The sequence below is a fragment of the Phoenix dactylifera genome, chromosome 12, assembly GCF_009389715.1.
Source record: "Phoenix dactylifera cultivar Barhee BC4 chromosome 12, palm_55x_up_171113_PBpolish2nd_filt_p, whole genome shotgun sequence".
Classification (NCBI taxonomy): Eukaryota; Viridiplantae; Streptophyta; class Magnoliopsida; order Arecales; family Arecaceae; genus Phoenix; species Phoenix dactylifera.
The window spans coordinates 5,767,148-5,783,030 of record NC_052403.1 but is presented as its reverse complement, the minus strand read 5'-3'; the positions used below and the strand labels follow the sequence as shown (position 1 = coordinate 5,783,030).

Here is a 15,883-nt window from a genome sequence, read left to right as displayed (position 1 = left end):
ATATCAATGCTCCTTGTAGGTAGCTCCAATAGTTGCAGCAATAACCATATCTCAACATAATCTTCCTCATTGTCAAAATAAATGTCTACCATTAACATCGACAATGTTAAAAGAAAGAAATTTTGAGCACACATTAGGTCTCTCCAAGGCTCAATCTCTTTATCGACAACAAGGTCTCTCCGATGCCAGATTTTGGAGTGCTCCGACAATATAGCTAGTGAAAAAGATCAGTGTGGTGGGTGAAGAAGAGGTAATAGAGCGGATGGGGGTGGGGGGTGCTTGACAAAAGGACGGGTAGATGAATAACATGGTTAAAATATTCTCTTATGAATCCCATCTAGAATGGAAATCCCATAGCTGGATAAAGGACTTAAACTGCACCTCACTAAAAAGTCCATCATTTTTGGCATATGCCAAAGAAGACATTCTGAATCATCATTCAAATTTCAGTTTTTGCTATGCACTACGTGTTTGGATATTTTGCATTTGATGTCTACGGTTAAGTTAAACACATCCACTAAGAATGAGAAGGATGGAAGATAAGAAGGCGTGAAAGTGGAAAAGAAGGAGATTGTCTCATTTGGGATGGTAGGGTTTATCCATTCCTTAAATTTTAGGAATAAATAAACCATCTCTCTGAGTAGAAGTTATTGTTGTTCAAAATTGGAGATCGATGGACATTAGGTGTGCCATTCACTAATGCTTCATATCCCTGCCTTTCTTCATTTACTTTTCACTACTTGGCGAATGGAAAGATGTCCATGAACATTAGATGCAAAGTATCTAAACAACCCCTTAAAACTCACACGACTTGCAAAATTATATTTACCTAAGATGTATTGGTACATGCATTGTTGTATTTTTTCGGCAATACCCAAGAATTAATTATTGGAGAAAGTTACAAAGTAAAATAACAATCCATAAAGCATAATCAAGAAGTTCCAATTCCTTCTCAGTTGCTTGAGTTAAATAACATCTTACTGTTGTTGACATCTACTATATTGGCTGAAATACTCCCACTTAACGTGCTTACATTTTTTTTTATTGTGTTTTCCCCTTTTTGGTGGGCAAATAATCACTGTCTAGCAACAAATTTACAATCCCTTGCACATAGTTGCACCTGATAATATATATAGTTCCATGCTCATACGTATTCTCTCCCAAAATTATTTTTCTTTTCTTCTTTCTTTTTCCTTTTTTTTTTTTATGGAAGTATAAAGGGCTCATCAAAATTCATTAAAAGAAAGAACCCAAATATGAGCACGGATTCTCTGTGATCCGTGTGCAGCATCGTAGAGTGTTGTACAGTCGCGAATAGTTGTCATCAAGAGATGGATGGCCATCAAACAAAACAGCATGAGAGCACATACCATAACATACACAACGTTCATTGTTTGATAGCCATTCATCTTCCAATGGCAGTTATCCATGGATGCGTAGCACTTTACGGTGCACAGGCGGCACGACAGAGGATTCTGGTTGCCCAAACATAAAGAGGACAAAGAGCTTGAGAAGGGGCACAATGGCTATAATAGTTTAAGAAGAAATAAGTGAAGGGAAGGAAAAACCTAGAAACATACATGGGAAGCATTGGCAACTGATATATGTTGGACCATGATATCCGTACTGTAGGAACCCTTACCATAGTCGTTGGTCAAGGATAAAAATCCAAGTGATAGCAGGAGCCACATCTCATTCTCTCTTGGTGGGCTTAAACTCTTTGCGCTTTGTTTGCGCCAAAATGCCAAAGAAAACCATCCCTCTCCCCATTGGGACCGGCAAGTATTAGTGCCAAGCCTCCTTAGGTTGATATTTCAAGCTCTGGTGGAGCTCCTTCCACAACAAACATGTGGACCTACATTCGAAGAACAAATAGTCTATAATCTCCTTCTTAGTTACCCATCATCTGCCTAATTAATCACTTTTTAGTATTTTTCATATAGTACAATCCCAAGATAAACGAATGGCTTAGACAAGTCATAAGCTCAATCAGGTTGGAGCAAAATTGAGTTTAGCTTAAAATTTGGGAAATGACTTGGATTTTCAGAATAATTCTTAAATTTATTATCATATTTGAATAATTTAGTTTACATTACGAGTGGAAATCAGACAAATCGTGTCGGATTGGAGGTCGATCAAGGAAGATCCTAAGACTTCCACCAAGAACCCAACCCAACCTCAATCGTTGACCTTCATTTTGAAATTGTATTAGTTCGAGTTCAGCCAAGTTGGTTAGATTAGCTTAGCCAAATCACCTATCAATCCTCCAATACCATATGAATATCATCTAATGTTAAAACAAACTATGTTTGGAATAGCAACATATGAGTACAATATGCAATTTCAAATGCATATAGTGAAACGGACACTGCTAAAATTTTGGATTTTTAATATGTGTATATTATACATTTATAAGGGTTCAGGCTTGGGTTGGGGTTGCCCAATGTCTTAGGCCAAGCCCGACTCGGGTTGACATTTTTGGCCCAAACCCAACCTGATCGGGTCTAAACCCATCCAGGCCCGGTCCAGTTTTCGATTGCTCTCGGGTTAACCCGCCCGTGAAGCCCAAAACCTAAAGGTCGGCTGTCCACGAACGAAGCGTGGTCGAAGACCGGCACGTTTTAAGCAAAAAAAAAAAAAGACCGGCACGAAGCTTTTTATCTCGCGCGATAAGTCCGAGGGTCGGAAGTCCTTTTTGTTGTGTTTTCCCAGCAGCAGCCGGAGAGTGAGCTTTTCGCCGGCGAGGATGGATCGCGTCCAGCTTCTCCTTTTAGGGTTTCCCATATTCCTCTTCTGCTCCGATCTCCTCAATCTTTTCACCCCGCCTCCCCCTCCTCCCCCGAAGCACCAGTCTCTCATCCACCACCACCACCGCCAGCCGCCCCCCGCCATCCACCAAAAGACCGATTTATTCACCGCCCAGGTATCTCCCTCAGTCCTCGCTCCTCTTCTCTCTTCACCGCTTTCTATTTCTTTTCCCTCGAATCATAGATTTTGCCTCTTTCTTGTATTTTGGCAGGGTAATCAACACCGAGGATTAGGTTACGGCACCATTGTGGAACTGAAATTCTGTGTCGCTTGCTCTTATAGGTAATAACATACCTTAAGTTCTCTCCATTCAAATTCAATTTTTGAATTCAAACTATTGTTGTAATCTTCTCATTATTTCTTTCCTATTTTCTCTCTATTTGAATTTGAATTGCTGCTGTAATTTTCTCCTAACTCCTATAATCACTCATGTAATTTTTATTGCAAATTAATGATTTTGGTATCTTAGGAGATAATGTCTTCTTTCTTAGATTTCATTAATTTTTATTCTTGACAACATGGCACTGGATTACTACTTCAAGCTCCTATTTCGTTTTCTTACGGGGGAATAGAAATGTGACCTAACCTCCCTCATATACTAGATATCCAACAATTAATTTCTAATCTAACTAAAATGTTTATACTACCGATAAAGAATCTAAAGGTCATGCTTTCTTCCATGCACTTATATATAATCAGGAAATATTGACATTCTATGTAACAAGAATGCATTAAAATGGGATTTCTGTAATATGATAATTTTTCATTATATGACTAAAAGTATTCCATTTTGTCAGGGGAAATGCAATGACAATGAAGAAAATGCTGGAAACTTCTTTTCCTGGGATTGAAGTAATTTTGTCAAATTACCCCCCAGCCCTTCCAAAACGTCTACTAAGCAAAGTGGTTCCTATTGTTCAAGTTGGAACTATTGCAGTTGTAGTGGCAGGTGATCAGATTTTCCCAAGGCTGGGAATGACACCACCTCCATGGTACTTTAGCTTGCGTGCTAATAGGTTTGGAGCTATTGCCACAACTTGGCTTTTCGGCAACTTTGCACAGTCTATGCTACAGAGCACTGGTGCATTTGAAGTTTACTGCAATGGTGACTTGGTAAGACACTATGCTTGCACCTTCTATGGCTAGTTTTGACTTATATATTTTGTCATATACATTCATTTGATGCTGCCTCTAAATCTGTCTAGTCTAGACAAAGAAACAAGTGTGCTGTTCTTGTCATTAACTGCATCTTGGCAGCAACCAAGCAAGCATTATGCGTTGCAAAATTCAATAAAAAAATGTTAACATGACACGTGGGATAATTTACAATTGTTATTTTCACTTTTTGATTGGTGAAATTTCACAAATTATGTCTGCATCATTATTGCATAAAATATACTGCACATGCTTCAAGAGGGACCAACCTTCTTAGAAAACACTTTGTTTCTGGTGTTCTTCTACTTGTGAGGCAGTGAAAAGTGAATCATTCATGGTTGAGTGATAGAGGTTATGCAGTGCAGGATGAACCTTCCAAGAAAATGTCTTGACATTGTTCATGATGGTATCCTGTCAGTATATCAACTAATGACTTTGTAAATGGTCCTTTTGGATTCGTAGATTTATTTCTACACTTCTTTACTGTATGGAAATTAGCTGAAAGAGATGGTATTGTACATTGCACAAATGAAATTTATATCCACTGTTTGAAGTGCTCTTTATGGAAAATAAAACCAACAAATTTGTAACTGTATTGAAAATAGGTTGCATGACTGTATCTGTTAAACATCAACATTGTTATCAAACCATGTTGGGCAATGATTTAGTATTCCCATTGTTGTGTACTATTTTTTATCCTAAGAAATTAAAGTTATTTGCTTGAGGGACTGCACCTTTTAATGCCTACTTTAATTTATAATTTTTGATTCTTATTATTTGTTATATAACTAATCAAATGCTCTTCTATATTTTTCTCTCTTCTTGCATCCAATTATTCTTTTCCCCTTCTTTTTGCCACATCTATTTGGATGTACCTATTTCATTTTCCATTAAGGTCTAGCTGCAGAAACATGATATGTGGTTAAATATATGCATTTTCTGGATAAGATGTTGATATTTCTTTCATAATTTATTTATGAGCACTAAGTTTGTCATGATGGCTTGTTCTTGTTCTTCACCTTCCTCCTTTTTTTTTTTTTTTTTTGGTAGAGCATGATGTCTCCTACTAAAATTATACTAACTATATTGTTGGTACTTGGTACATGTCATGCTTCTAAGTATATTAATCTGATTCATGATAGTGGTTTTCTGTGAAAGCTTTCTAGTTGTCTCCACTAGAAAGAAGAAATGATTATTCTTTAGTGTTAATTATCAGTTCCACAACCCGCTGACTGTTGTCTCCCGTTGTTCTAACTTTTGGACTGTAAGAGCCTTTATACTTTTCATCCAATGCACAAGCTTTTTCATTTCTTATTTTTATCTTCCTTATCCTTATGTTCCTTTAAACTTTTCCCTTCCATTTATTTGGGATGACAAAGTGCAAAGGAAGAGGAAATAGTAGTTGTACTTTTCATGTAATGCACATGCTTTTACATTTCTAATGTATATCTTCCTTATCCTTATGTTCCATTACATTTTTCTCATCCATTTATTTGGGATGACAAAGTGCAAAGGAAGAGGAAATAGTTGCTGTTAAGCTCTTGATTTGTGAGAATTTATTCTAACCGACCAAAAAAACTGTCCTACCTGATGGATTTTTTTTTCCCATGATAAATTGAGCTATTGAGATTGAAAGCATGAAAAGCTTCAGATCAGTTGTAATGTAATACTCAGCCCATTTGGGGCTTGATAGAGAGCTGGGCTGGGCCACTTGATCGGCCTAGGAAGAATAATTAGCCCAGAATAGAAAAAAAGATTTTTATGCTAGGCATATTCTCTGCATGTGCTGTGGGCGGACTTGGCGTGCACATGCACCAGAAGAGGCAGACTCTCGATAGAAGTCACCTTTCTATCTCGACTCCAAGTAGGAGTCAAACGATGGAAGGATTCCGAACCTGAAGGACCCCTGGTTTTGCGCTATTTAAAGCTACTCCAGCATCCTCTGATGACCTCCATCATGGATCTCAGCCCCCAGTATTGAATCACTAGAATTTTTATTCCTTTCGTCGCGGATGTAGTCCACCACCATTCGGTCGCCACAGCAGATCCCTTGCCAGCAACAAGGTAATGAGATCTCCTCCCTCTGTTCCACTGTCCGATCTGCCCCCTTCTCTATAAGGCCACCTTCGATCGGAATTTTGCCTGCGATGCGTCAGATTTTGTCTCAAAGGAGAGGTTGCTTTGTTTTAATTTTTTCTTTCCTATATCATTAATCACCAATTAAATCCTTGGCAATGTGTCAAATACGACCATGTCGGACTTTTGGCCAAAGTCTCTTGGACTCCTTTGAGGATGCCCGTTCAACCACCAACTGCCAGCGAGTGCATGGAGCCTCATACGGATGTTGTTTCGACGAAGTTATTTCCTTGTTTCACTAATCTATTAGTTCCTTTCTTTGTTTTGTGAAGCTGGCCGCCACTGTCCTCTCCACTTCTTTTTCTTTTCCAAGATTTTATCATTGTTCACTGCCATTGTGGCTGCGGCTTGGGCCTCGCCATATTTGCCGAAAGCCACCGACCTTTTGTTAGTTTTTCTCATTGCTTCCTCAATCTTTATCAAGCTTGGAAAGGAGAAGAAGCCTCACCATCACCATGAATCAGAGCTCTTGAGTTCTGTATCCAGCTCTAACAAAGAGGAAGAGTCATTTAGTTCTCTAAATGGCACTGCCATGGAGGTTGTTTCGTTCAGTTCTGCAATCAATTCCACCACTTTACCAGCCGAATCGTTGACTTTTACAACCAGTTCTTATGATCTTCTTTGATTCCCATACATTGAGCCTGACAAGAGCCACTTGATGAGATCGAGGCTAAACACCTCCCAACATTCAACGGCTGCAATGATGTTAATCTTATCGTCTGTTTTCATCTTTTCTTACTAGGTGGTTTAAGGATCACTACCAAGAACAAAAGGTTTCTCGTCTCTACCTCTGCCTCTCAGAGCCTTCCCAATACAATGATGACATTGAGAAGTTGATCCTTTTGGCCACCTCTAGGGATGTCGAAGAGCTCGATCTCGACTTCGTCGGCCCATGTCATTATCCTAATTATCCTAAGGATCTTGAGAAGGAATTTTTCGGGATTATATGGATTTGTCAATGTACTTGTGAGGAAAGTGATGTAACCTTTTTTCTAAATTCATCGGTTAATTATTAATATTTTTTGAGTTGAATTATTCATGATTGGTGAATTGATGCATAGTATTTTATTGTTAAATATTTTATAGCTTGGAATACTATATGATGCATAACCGATAAAATTGAGGTTACTTGATTGATTTCGATACCACATTGTATAATGTATTTTGTTAATCTGAACGAGTTTAGATTCAAGAAGTTTTTGGACTCAGTCTGACTATACTAAGGACCTTTCCAACGGGGGTTGAGATTTGGTGCTTGATTAATCTTGAAGAGTTTATGCCGCAAAAGGGGCGGCATGCCGCACAAGTGGCGCGGCACAAAGAACCTACCAATGGGGGTTAAACATTAGCAAAGGACCCCATAAAAGAGGGTTAAACGGTGACATTTAAGTTATCGTGAAGAACTTCACTGCAAGTAGATATGCGGTATTATGAAAGGATCCTGCCATAATTCATAGTTGATGAGGTGAATTTGATGTTTTGAAAGAATTTGGATTTATGTATGAAAACTTGAAAATTTTTGAGAAATATTGGACTCACATGCATGATTTTTTGATAATACTGCATGTCTAAATCTTGTTTTTTTGACCTGATGTATTCTATATGCATATGTTCAGTAAAATTAATTATTATTTTATTGTCCGATTTTCTAATTAAAGTGTTCACCCTGCAAATGCATTGGAAACTATCAAAATATTCTTGCAATTATCTTTCTGTAAGGTAGTTTATACTTCTGTTGCTGCTTGATTTTTTTCTACAATCATATTTTTGTACTTATGAACGGCTTTTTTTTTTGCCCCAACCTTGTAGGTTTTCTCTAAACTGCAGGAGCACAGGTTCCCTGGTGAAGTTGAGTTGAGAGAACTAATTGCCAGCAGGGTTGCCTAATTATGCATTCAGGAAGAACGTTGGAAGTGTTTGGTCCTAGTAGACTGGGGATTCACTTCACCAAAGTTGCACCATCTGATCGGTCCACTGTCCTATGACTTTTTTCAGGAAAAAGAGTTGACAACTTCTACCACTCAAAAACTTTGTTAGTCTGCCTTCTTACTGTGTATCTATTGGCTCTCTGAATGATTACTGAGTTGTTTTAAAACAAAAAAAAATTGAATCTCCCAATTGTGTAATCAATCTGCTGGCAAAGTTCCATGATCTTTAGAGTATTGTAGTATTCAATAATCACACCTATAATGAGGCACATCAAAAATTTTGCCGACTGGAAAAAAGCCCCGCCTTTAACCACTGTTGCAATTGATTAGATGAATGGCAAGCCGAGTGGAGGTCATGTATGTATGTGCGAGCTCAGACCTAGTTTGGGTCAAAATAGTTTTACTGAATTGTGTTGAACTCTTGCTATCAAGAAAATGTTGATGTCCAAATTCCTTCCACGTTGCCACACTGTAATCAAGTTGGGCATGCATGCAACGTAATCACTACGATGACCTAGTAATACCCTGCAAAGTTATGGTTCAAGAAATCAATAGAAAGTTACACCCACTGAATGGCTATCGTATGTGAGTCTCAATCGTAACCAAATATGGTTCTCTTTTGGATCCAGGTTAACTCGGGCTGCATTCCTTCCTGTGCTTAGATTTCATGTCGGAAGAGGAGCTATATCCATTGCAAAATTTGAACAAATTCTTTACGGGAATAAATCAGGATAAACAAGACGAGACTAGCCAAAATATCGTAAGCCTATGTCAAGGGACTGAATTGATAAAGGATCGTATGCTTCCCTAGTTCGTCTCAACTGGTATGTTTTTGTCCCTTCTCTTTTTTATCGAGGAAAGATGCCTCCTTGCTAGATGGTAAGTTAGAACGAGAACAGGAGTCGAAAATATCTACATAACTTTCTCCACAACTCGAATTCTTTCCTTTTTGAAGTTTTATTTTGTTTTCCCTATGCTCCTGTTCCCCTAGCGGAGCTCAATAGGATTAAAAATGTTTTTGCTCTCGTTACCCATGACAAAAGAAAATGTCAGAGTGAAGACATACAGAGTTGGAACGTATATATATTCAGTGTCCTAGTTTTTGTAGTGTTTGGTGGGGGATACTACGTGTGCCTATCTTTCTCCTTTTGCCATTATGTGATGGCAGGCTTCTGCCCAGCTTAAGAGTTAATAGAAGTTTATCTACCATGTGTTCTCATGAGGTACAGAATTGGTGCTTTCATAGAAGCTGATCTGAACCTTTCTTTTGTCATCCTATGAATGGGTAACGAGAGCAAGATCATTTTTAATCCTATTAAACAGAAGCATAAGGAATAAATGAGGTAAACATGGAGATGGACAGCAACAACAGCAGTCTTGGAGAAACTGACGGCTAATATGCTAAAATATCATCAATCCATGAGGCTGGAACGCCGGGAATTCTAGAGTAGCTGATTGGAATAATATTTTCGAGCTCTAGACATGCAAATGGAGGCCATTAGTGGAGGTGGATGGCTGCAATGGCACTCTTGGAGTACCTCTTGTCAGAAATGAGCTAATTATGGCGTCTAAAGGTGGTAGACATTGACTATACTGGAATACCCGATGGAGACCACCTCCTTTGTTATCTAATTATCTTGCTTTCAGATTAAGAATCCTCTTTTGTATAAATCATGTTCGATTCTATTAGGTGTTGTTCTTCCTAATGAACCCAACCCACTCATTTTGGTTTCCTCCTCGATGCATATTCTTAATGTGATTAGTGTATGATACGAAAGACCCTCCAACCTCTTATCTGCTTCCTAATCTGGTATGGTCTAATTTGTCTTGGCAATTTCTCTGCAGTTTGGATTCCTCACCGACGCGCATGGTGCTTCCGCTAGACAGTGGTTTATACTTCAAGATACAAAGCATCCATCAATTGATGGAAATTCTGAGCCAAGGGCAGGCCTTGCTTTAGCTCCAGATATGGAACATGAACCACCAAGAAAACTCTAATAAAAGGTCAGTTTAGTTGCCGTTAGTACCTGGAAGGAGCATAAGATTCTTGAAAGGTAAAAGTTGATCAGTATACAAGTGCACATCAGCATAAGATTGTTGAATGGTAAAATTTCTATACAACTGCAAATCTTTCATGATCATTAGTTTGAAAGCAAAGTAGGTTTTCACATGCTCGGTCTCGGCCACAGATTTATTTATCTTGTCTGGATATCAGGCTACCTCCACAAGTAAAGTTTACCTCAGAGATCCTCATCACAATCATCATTACCATGCAATTTAACATTATCGCGTGCAGTTTCTCAGTCCTTGACCAGTGATTACAACATTTACTTTATAAAATCATTTGCTGTTAATTATTCAGAGGAAAAAAATGAACTTTCAGAGCTGAAGTTACAGATTCTGCTCCATGCGCTAGCACAACCTGCATATCTGAAAACATATTGTAAAACAAAGCATATTAAATCATATTAGTGGCTTCAGTCAACAAGCAAAAGGAATCTGTAAGATTATTGGAGGCCCACCAAAAATAGAGGATATTATATGACTTGCTAATCAAGGTGCTAAAATTTTTGGTAATAGTACATATAACTCATTGTAGATAAGCTATCGCAATTTAATAACTGTAATTCACATAATAAACAGCCAATTCCTCACTGACAAAACAAGAAGAGGAAAGAAAATGAAGACCCATAATATCAATTCCATGTGATATCGGCACAAGATTTGGAAAATTTACGCCCATTAACTAATACTCACTCACCGTTTCATACTATACAAATGTTGACCTTCAGTCATTTTACAAACAAAAATTTACTGGTCCACCCACAGCGACAATCCACAGTTATCCCACAGACCCCTCCAGCTTTAGATTCATGAGTGCATTCACCTCTGAGGCAAACTCTAGAGGAAGCTTGTCAAAAACATCCCTGCAGAATCCACCAATCATGGCTGCAACAGCCTTTTCATGATCAATTCCCCTCTGCTGAAAATAGAATAGCTGATCTTCGCCAATCTTGGAAGTGCTTGCCTCATGCTCTACACGGGCTGTAGGGTTCTTTACCTGTTTGATATACAGTCAGTTGATCAATATAACAAGGCATAGCAAACGGTGTACATATAAGATCTCTAACATATATTGAGTTGTAAATTGGCAAATATCAGTGGGCAGTTATAGAAGTACACCAGATGGACAATGCCTCATAAAGTTCCTAATGTAAAGGAGCATTGCAGAAAACAAGAAATCAAAAATACCAAAATTGTTTAGCTAATTTAAATGATGCAAATAACCATAGAGAAGGTATCAGTTTGTTGAAACTCACGTTGGAACATTAGTCAAACGAAATCAAAACTAGTGCAAATTTAAAAGAATTGACTTGAAAATCTGTTCTGCCATAGGGTCTATGGATGTGGCATCACAAGATTATTTCTGTGAATGAAATGTCTTTCAAAAGTGTAAAACAGGAATTCTGGCAGGACTGGGACATTGAAAGGAACAGCCTTAATTCATAGCATGAACCTCGTACAATGTGACAGGGACAAAGCTTACTAGCATCTTAATTCAGACTTTGGAAGTAATAACTTATTAGAAAAACAAGAAAACCAATAAGAAATGGTTGGCTGTTTTATCCCATTTTACAAAGGCAGGTTTGTGGATGTTCATCCTACCAGATTTTTGTTGAGGATGCTTTTAAAAGTGTGCATCATATAAGTCAGATCCACATTTTTTAGTGAATTTTATGTTTCATGAAAACTGAAATAGTGGGCTGAAACTGAAATTGTCCTGTTAAGGACAAAACAAAATCAGCTTTGTTTCAGGCAAATTGTAACAAACAAAACTTTGGAGTACTGCAACTGACAGAAACCAGCCACTTTGATCTTGATCAAAGAGTTTGATGCCTCAAGCTGAAGCATCTCAGCAAATCAAAAAATTTCAAACATTGACAAGATACAATCAAAGCACCCGCTATATCTATATCCTTTCCATGCAAAGGTTGCCATGGCCTTAGCAAACCTATAGTAAGTGAATTTCAATCCAACTTGCTAATCATCTGCACTGAATTTAGTGGTCGTGTGGTACACTGCAAGATTACAAGGTACAAAGACCACCACTCCAAAGACTATATTTCCCAATCAAATCAAATGTGAATCCTGAGACATCTAATAAAATGATCAATCTCCAAAGCTAATTCTAAGACAAAGGATGCAACTGGTTTTCATATCCTCCAGAGTTCCTCTGGAGAGCTAGTAAAAACAGTGCAAGTGCACATAGTAGAGAAGTTAGACACTGCAAATGCACAAAGAATAACATTAATCTAGCCTGTTCCCTTGGATACACCAATATCCTAGCTTAATTCTGAATCACATGATGTACATATGACTTCCAAGGAGTTTTTTTTTTTTTTTTTTTTTTGGGGGGGGGGGGGGGGGGGGTCGTCAAAAGAATTTGCATTGTATTGGCTTTTCAACAGGGTATTTTGTATTTCAAGAAAGATTTGGAAGAGCCTGGAAGGTCATCCAGCATGGAACTAGGTGACACAGGAGATTTTTTTCAGAATAATGACCAACATATGGAGGATGTTTGGAAAAGTTGGATATCATTTATTCATGGCATGTAATGGAACTGACGTCATTTTGGAGTGAGTTTTGGTCTAGCTTTGCACATTCAATTTCCTTTCTTCCTTTCCCCCCTTTCTAACTAGCCATCTCCTTCTGGTTGACAAAATGATGCCACTTTTGCGCAGTTCAGATTTTTCAAACACTTCTACTGCTGTTGAAACTAGGCATCAGAGCCAATCACTTGTAAGTTTGCAATCATTAAAGTTTGAAGAGCTCTTGTGTCTCATCATATCATAATAGTCTAGTAACTAACCCTTCATCCAACCTCTCCTCTCAACAGTTCTCCTGCAAAGATCACAACCCTTCATAAGATACCTCAATGCAATGCCTTGTATCCTCATGAATTTGAATCACTAGCATGTGCCTTCTGTATGTAATTTATCAAACTCTTCTTCTGGCCATACGATCAAGTAGCCTCCATGACAGCCACAATCCTGAACTAAGTCCCTCTCCTAGCCTCATCATGTATTGTCAGAAATCTGGAACAATTATAGATGCATCAAGCATAACTTCCATCAAAGCAACCCCCCCCCCCCCTAGCCCACCTCTTTTTCATGACTGACTAACAGACCTCTATCAGAGATAACAATCATCCATATGTCTCCCTATCTAATCTCATGTATCATTAATCAATCCAAATCATTCATCCATTCACCAGAGTATTTTCCATGGTAGATGCAAATATAAATTTGCAAGTTTGATATCAAGTTTTTTCAGAAATAATATTTGAACCAAAGGTAGATGTACTTTGCCAATTGTCACATACCCAAGAAATGACAAACAAACTTAGAAGAAGCTATCTGCAATAACTGATATCCAATGTTCCTGTCTCCCTTCTTTTCTTTCTTGTTCTTCCCCATCCAGTGAATGCATCTTCATTATGTCATCTTTTCCCACATCCAAATCTACTCAGGTAACTGCAGTTTGATTTTGGCCTACTAACCGTAGAGCACCAAAATGAGGCAACCTCTTATAGCTACCTAGACCATACCCCACCAAACTTCAAACTAAAGCAAGTCCATAAGCAAAGGAGTTAAAAAAGGCATCCTCCTGAGATTCTAAGTTTCAACTTCGAGCCACTTCCTGGAGCTTAATTCTAACAAACTCAGAATGCATTTATTTGCACCAAAAAACAAGCAGACAAAAGATCTGCAGTTAAAACCGAGAAATCCATCATTCATAACTGCCCTTTTTCTATATACTCAGCACCAAAGTGTATCAGTTAAGCAGGCGAAAAAGGAACTAACCATGACACGCCGAGCCCTATCAAGGTAAACCAATATTACCATGAACACTAGCACTGGTCTGAGGAACCTACCTGTATGTATGGATACGTGTTGGCGCCGGCTGTGTCCCCGATAAGCATAGAATCACACTGTGAGAAATTCCGGGCATTTTCTGCCTGGGGCTGGACCTGAACAAGGCCACGGTAGCAATTCCTCGACCTCCCTGCTGAGATACCCTTGGAAATGATCCTACTCCTCGAATTCTTCCCCACATGAATCATCTTCGTTCCGGTGTCGGCCTGCTGATAATCCTTTGTCAGGGCCACCGAGTAGAACTCGCCCAGCGTATCATTCCCCTTCAGAACCACACTCGGGTACTTCCACGTTATTGCAGACCCAGTTTCCACCTGGGTCCACGAAATCTTGGACCGATCACCATCACAAAGGCCCCTCTTTGTCACGAAATTGTAGATCCCACCATTCCCTTCCTCGTCCCCTGCATACCAGTTCTGCACCGTGGAGTACTTGATCTCGGCCCCATCGGCGCAGTACAGCTCCACCACCGCGGCGTGGAGCTGGTTCTTATCGTACGACGGCGCCGTGCAGCCCTCCAAGTAGCTCACATAGCTCCGCTCATCGGCGATTATAAGCGTCCTCTCGAACTGGCCCGTCTCCCGGTCATTGATCCGGAAGTAGGTCGAGATCTCCATGGGGGAGACGGTGTCCTTGGGGATGTAGCAGAAGGAGCCGTCGCTGAAGACGGCCGAATTGAGGGCGGCGTAGTAGTTGTCCCCTGGGGGCACGACCCTCCCGAGGTAGCGACGGACGAGGTCGGGGTACTCGCGGATGGCCTCCGAGATGGAGCAAAAGATGACGCCTTTCTCGGCGAGGGCCTCGCGGTGGGTGGTGGCGATGGAGGTCGAGTCCATGACGGCGTCGACGGCGACATTGGCGAGGCGCTTCTGCTCGTTGAGGGGGATGCCGAGGCGGTCGAAGGTGGCGAGGAGCTCGGGGTCGGCCCCCTCGAGGGAGTCGAGCTTGGGCTTGCGCTTGGGCTCGGAGTAGTAGCACATGGACTGGAAGTCGATGGGGGCGTAGCGGTTGTCCGACCAGCGGGGCTCGCGGAGGGAGAGGAAGCGGCGGAGGGCGTCGAGGCGGAAGCGGAGCATCCACTCGGGCTCGCCCTTGAGGGCCGAGATGGAGCGGACAGTGTCCTCCGAGAGGCCCTTGGGGATCGAGAAGGACTCGATGTCCGAGACGAAGCCCCACTTGTAGTCCCGCTTCAGGAATCGCTGGATCGCGTCATCGCCGGCGTCGCCGCCGCCACCGCCGGGAGGGCGGCTAGGCCGGCGGTCGGTCTGGACGGCGCGAACACGGAGGGAGGGTTTCTTGGGGCGGGCTAGGGTTCGATAGGGGAGGAGCCCTAGCCCTAGCCCTCGATCGAGAATCGAGGAATTCGTTCTGTTTCTATTAGGGTTTCGGATTGGTGGGGCGGCGATCGACGGAGGGGAGAGCAGAGAAAAAGAAGATGCGGCCATGGATGGATTAATGGCTGGATGGAGCGAGACAGAGAGAGACGAGGTGGGGTGAGAACTGAGAAGAGACGTGAGAGAAGAATGGAAGGGCAGGGGCGTGTGGAGGGGATGCAGCGCGGGATGGAATCGGGAGCGCGATGAGCTCCGCGACGCTCACGTGGCTTTGATCTCGTTGCGTTGACCCGACTTCGAGTAGATCGGGGTTGTATCTTTCGTGCGAGAGAAGGATTCACCTTCCTTCCCGCGAATCCACCGCTAGATCGCCGTGTCCAACGGTGGATTCGCACGAAGGAAGGTGCACCCTTCTGTCGAGCGAAGGATACAACCCTGACCCATTCCGAGTTCCGGCTTGGAACGGGATGTCCGGAGCCGTGTCAAACTCGTGTTCTGGAGAAAAGATGACATGAATCCCTGTTTGGAGAGTCGAAGGAAGCATTCGGTGCCGCACGCGATGGGGAATCTATTTGCGACAAATAAA

The 15,883-nt window shown here is 40.9% G+C and overlaps 2 protein-coding genes across 2 annotated transcripts; one reads left to right on the top strand and one right to left on the bottom strand.

Annotated features, from left to right (window-relative positions):
• The first annotated feature begins 2,662 nt into the window (after nt 1–2,662).
• LOC103718117 (selT-like protein) lies at nt 2,663–8,256 on the top strand. Its single transcript, XM_026808866.2, has 4 exons — nt 2,663–2,923; nt 3,020–3,090; nt 3,606–3,921; nt 7,909–8,256. The coding sequence occupies exons 1-4, from the start codon at nt 2,747–2,749 to the stop codon at nt 7,984–7,986; spliced, it is 642 nt and encodes a 213-aa protein (XP_026664667.2). The 5' UTR covers nt 2,663–2,746; the 3' UTR covers nt 7,987–8,256.
• Nucleotides 8,257–10,555: 2,299 nt separating this feature from the next.
• LOC103718116 (UPF0051 protein in atpA 3'region-like) lies at nt 10,556–15,555 on the bottom strand. The gene is made up of 2 exons (XM_008806790.4): nt 13,963–15,555; nt 10,556–11,088 (listed from the first exon to the last, which is right to left on the bottom strand). The coding sequence occupies exons 1-2, from the start codon at nt 15,406–15,408 to the stop codon at nt 10,870–10,872; spliced, it is 1,665 nt and encodes a 554-aa protein (XP_008805012.2). The 5' UTR covers nt 15,409–15,555; the 3' UTR covers nt 10,556–10,869.
• Between the last annotated feature and the right edge of the window lie 328 nt (nt 15,556–15,883).

Bases quoted from the DNA above. Each gene is read 5' to 3' on its own strand.
- LOC103718116 (XM_008806790.4), bottom strand. From the start codon at position 15,408: ATGGCCGCATCTTCTTTTTCTCTGCTCTCCCCTCCGTCGATCGCCGCC. The intron at 11,089-13,962 runs GTAGGTTCCTCA...TATATCAAACAG, and splicing joins ACACGTATCCATACATACAG to GTAAAGAACCCTACAGCCCG.
- LOC103718117 (XM_026808866.2), top strand. From the start codon at position 2,747: ATGGATCGCGTCCAGCTTCTCCTTTTAGGGTTTCCCATATTCCTCTTC. The intron at 2,924-3,019 runs GTATCTCCCTCA...GTATTTTGGCAG, and splicing joins CCGATTTATTCACCGCCCAG to GGTAATCAACACCGAGGATT. The intron at 3,922-7,908 runs GTAAGACACTAT...CCAACCTTGTAG, and splicing joins TTTACTGCAATGGTGACTTG to GTTTTCTCTAAACTGCAGGA.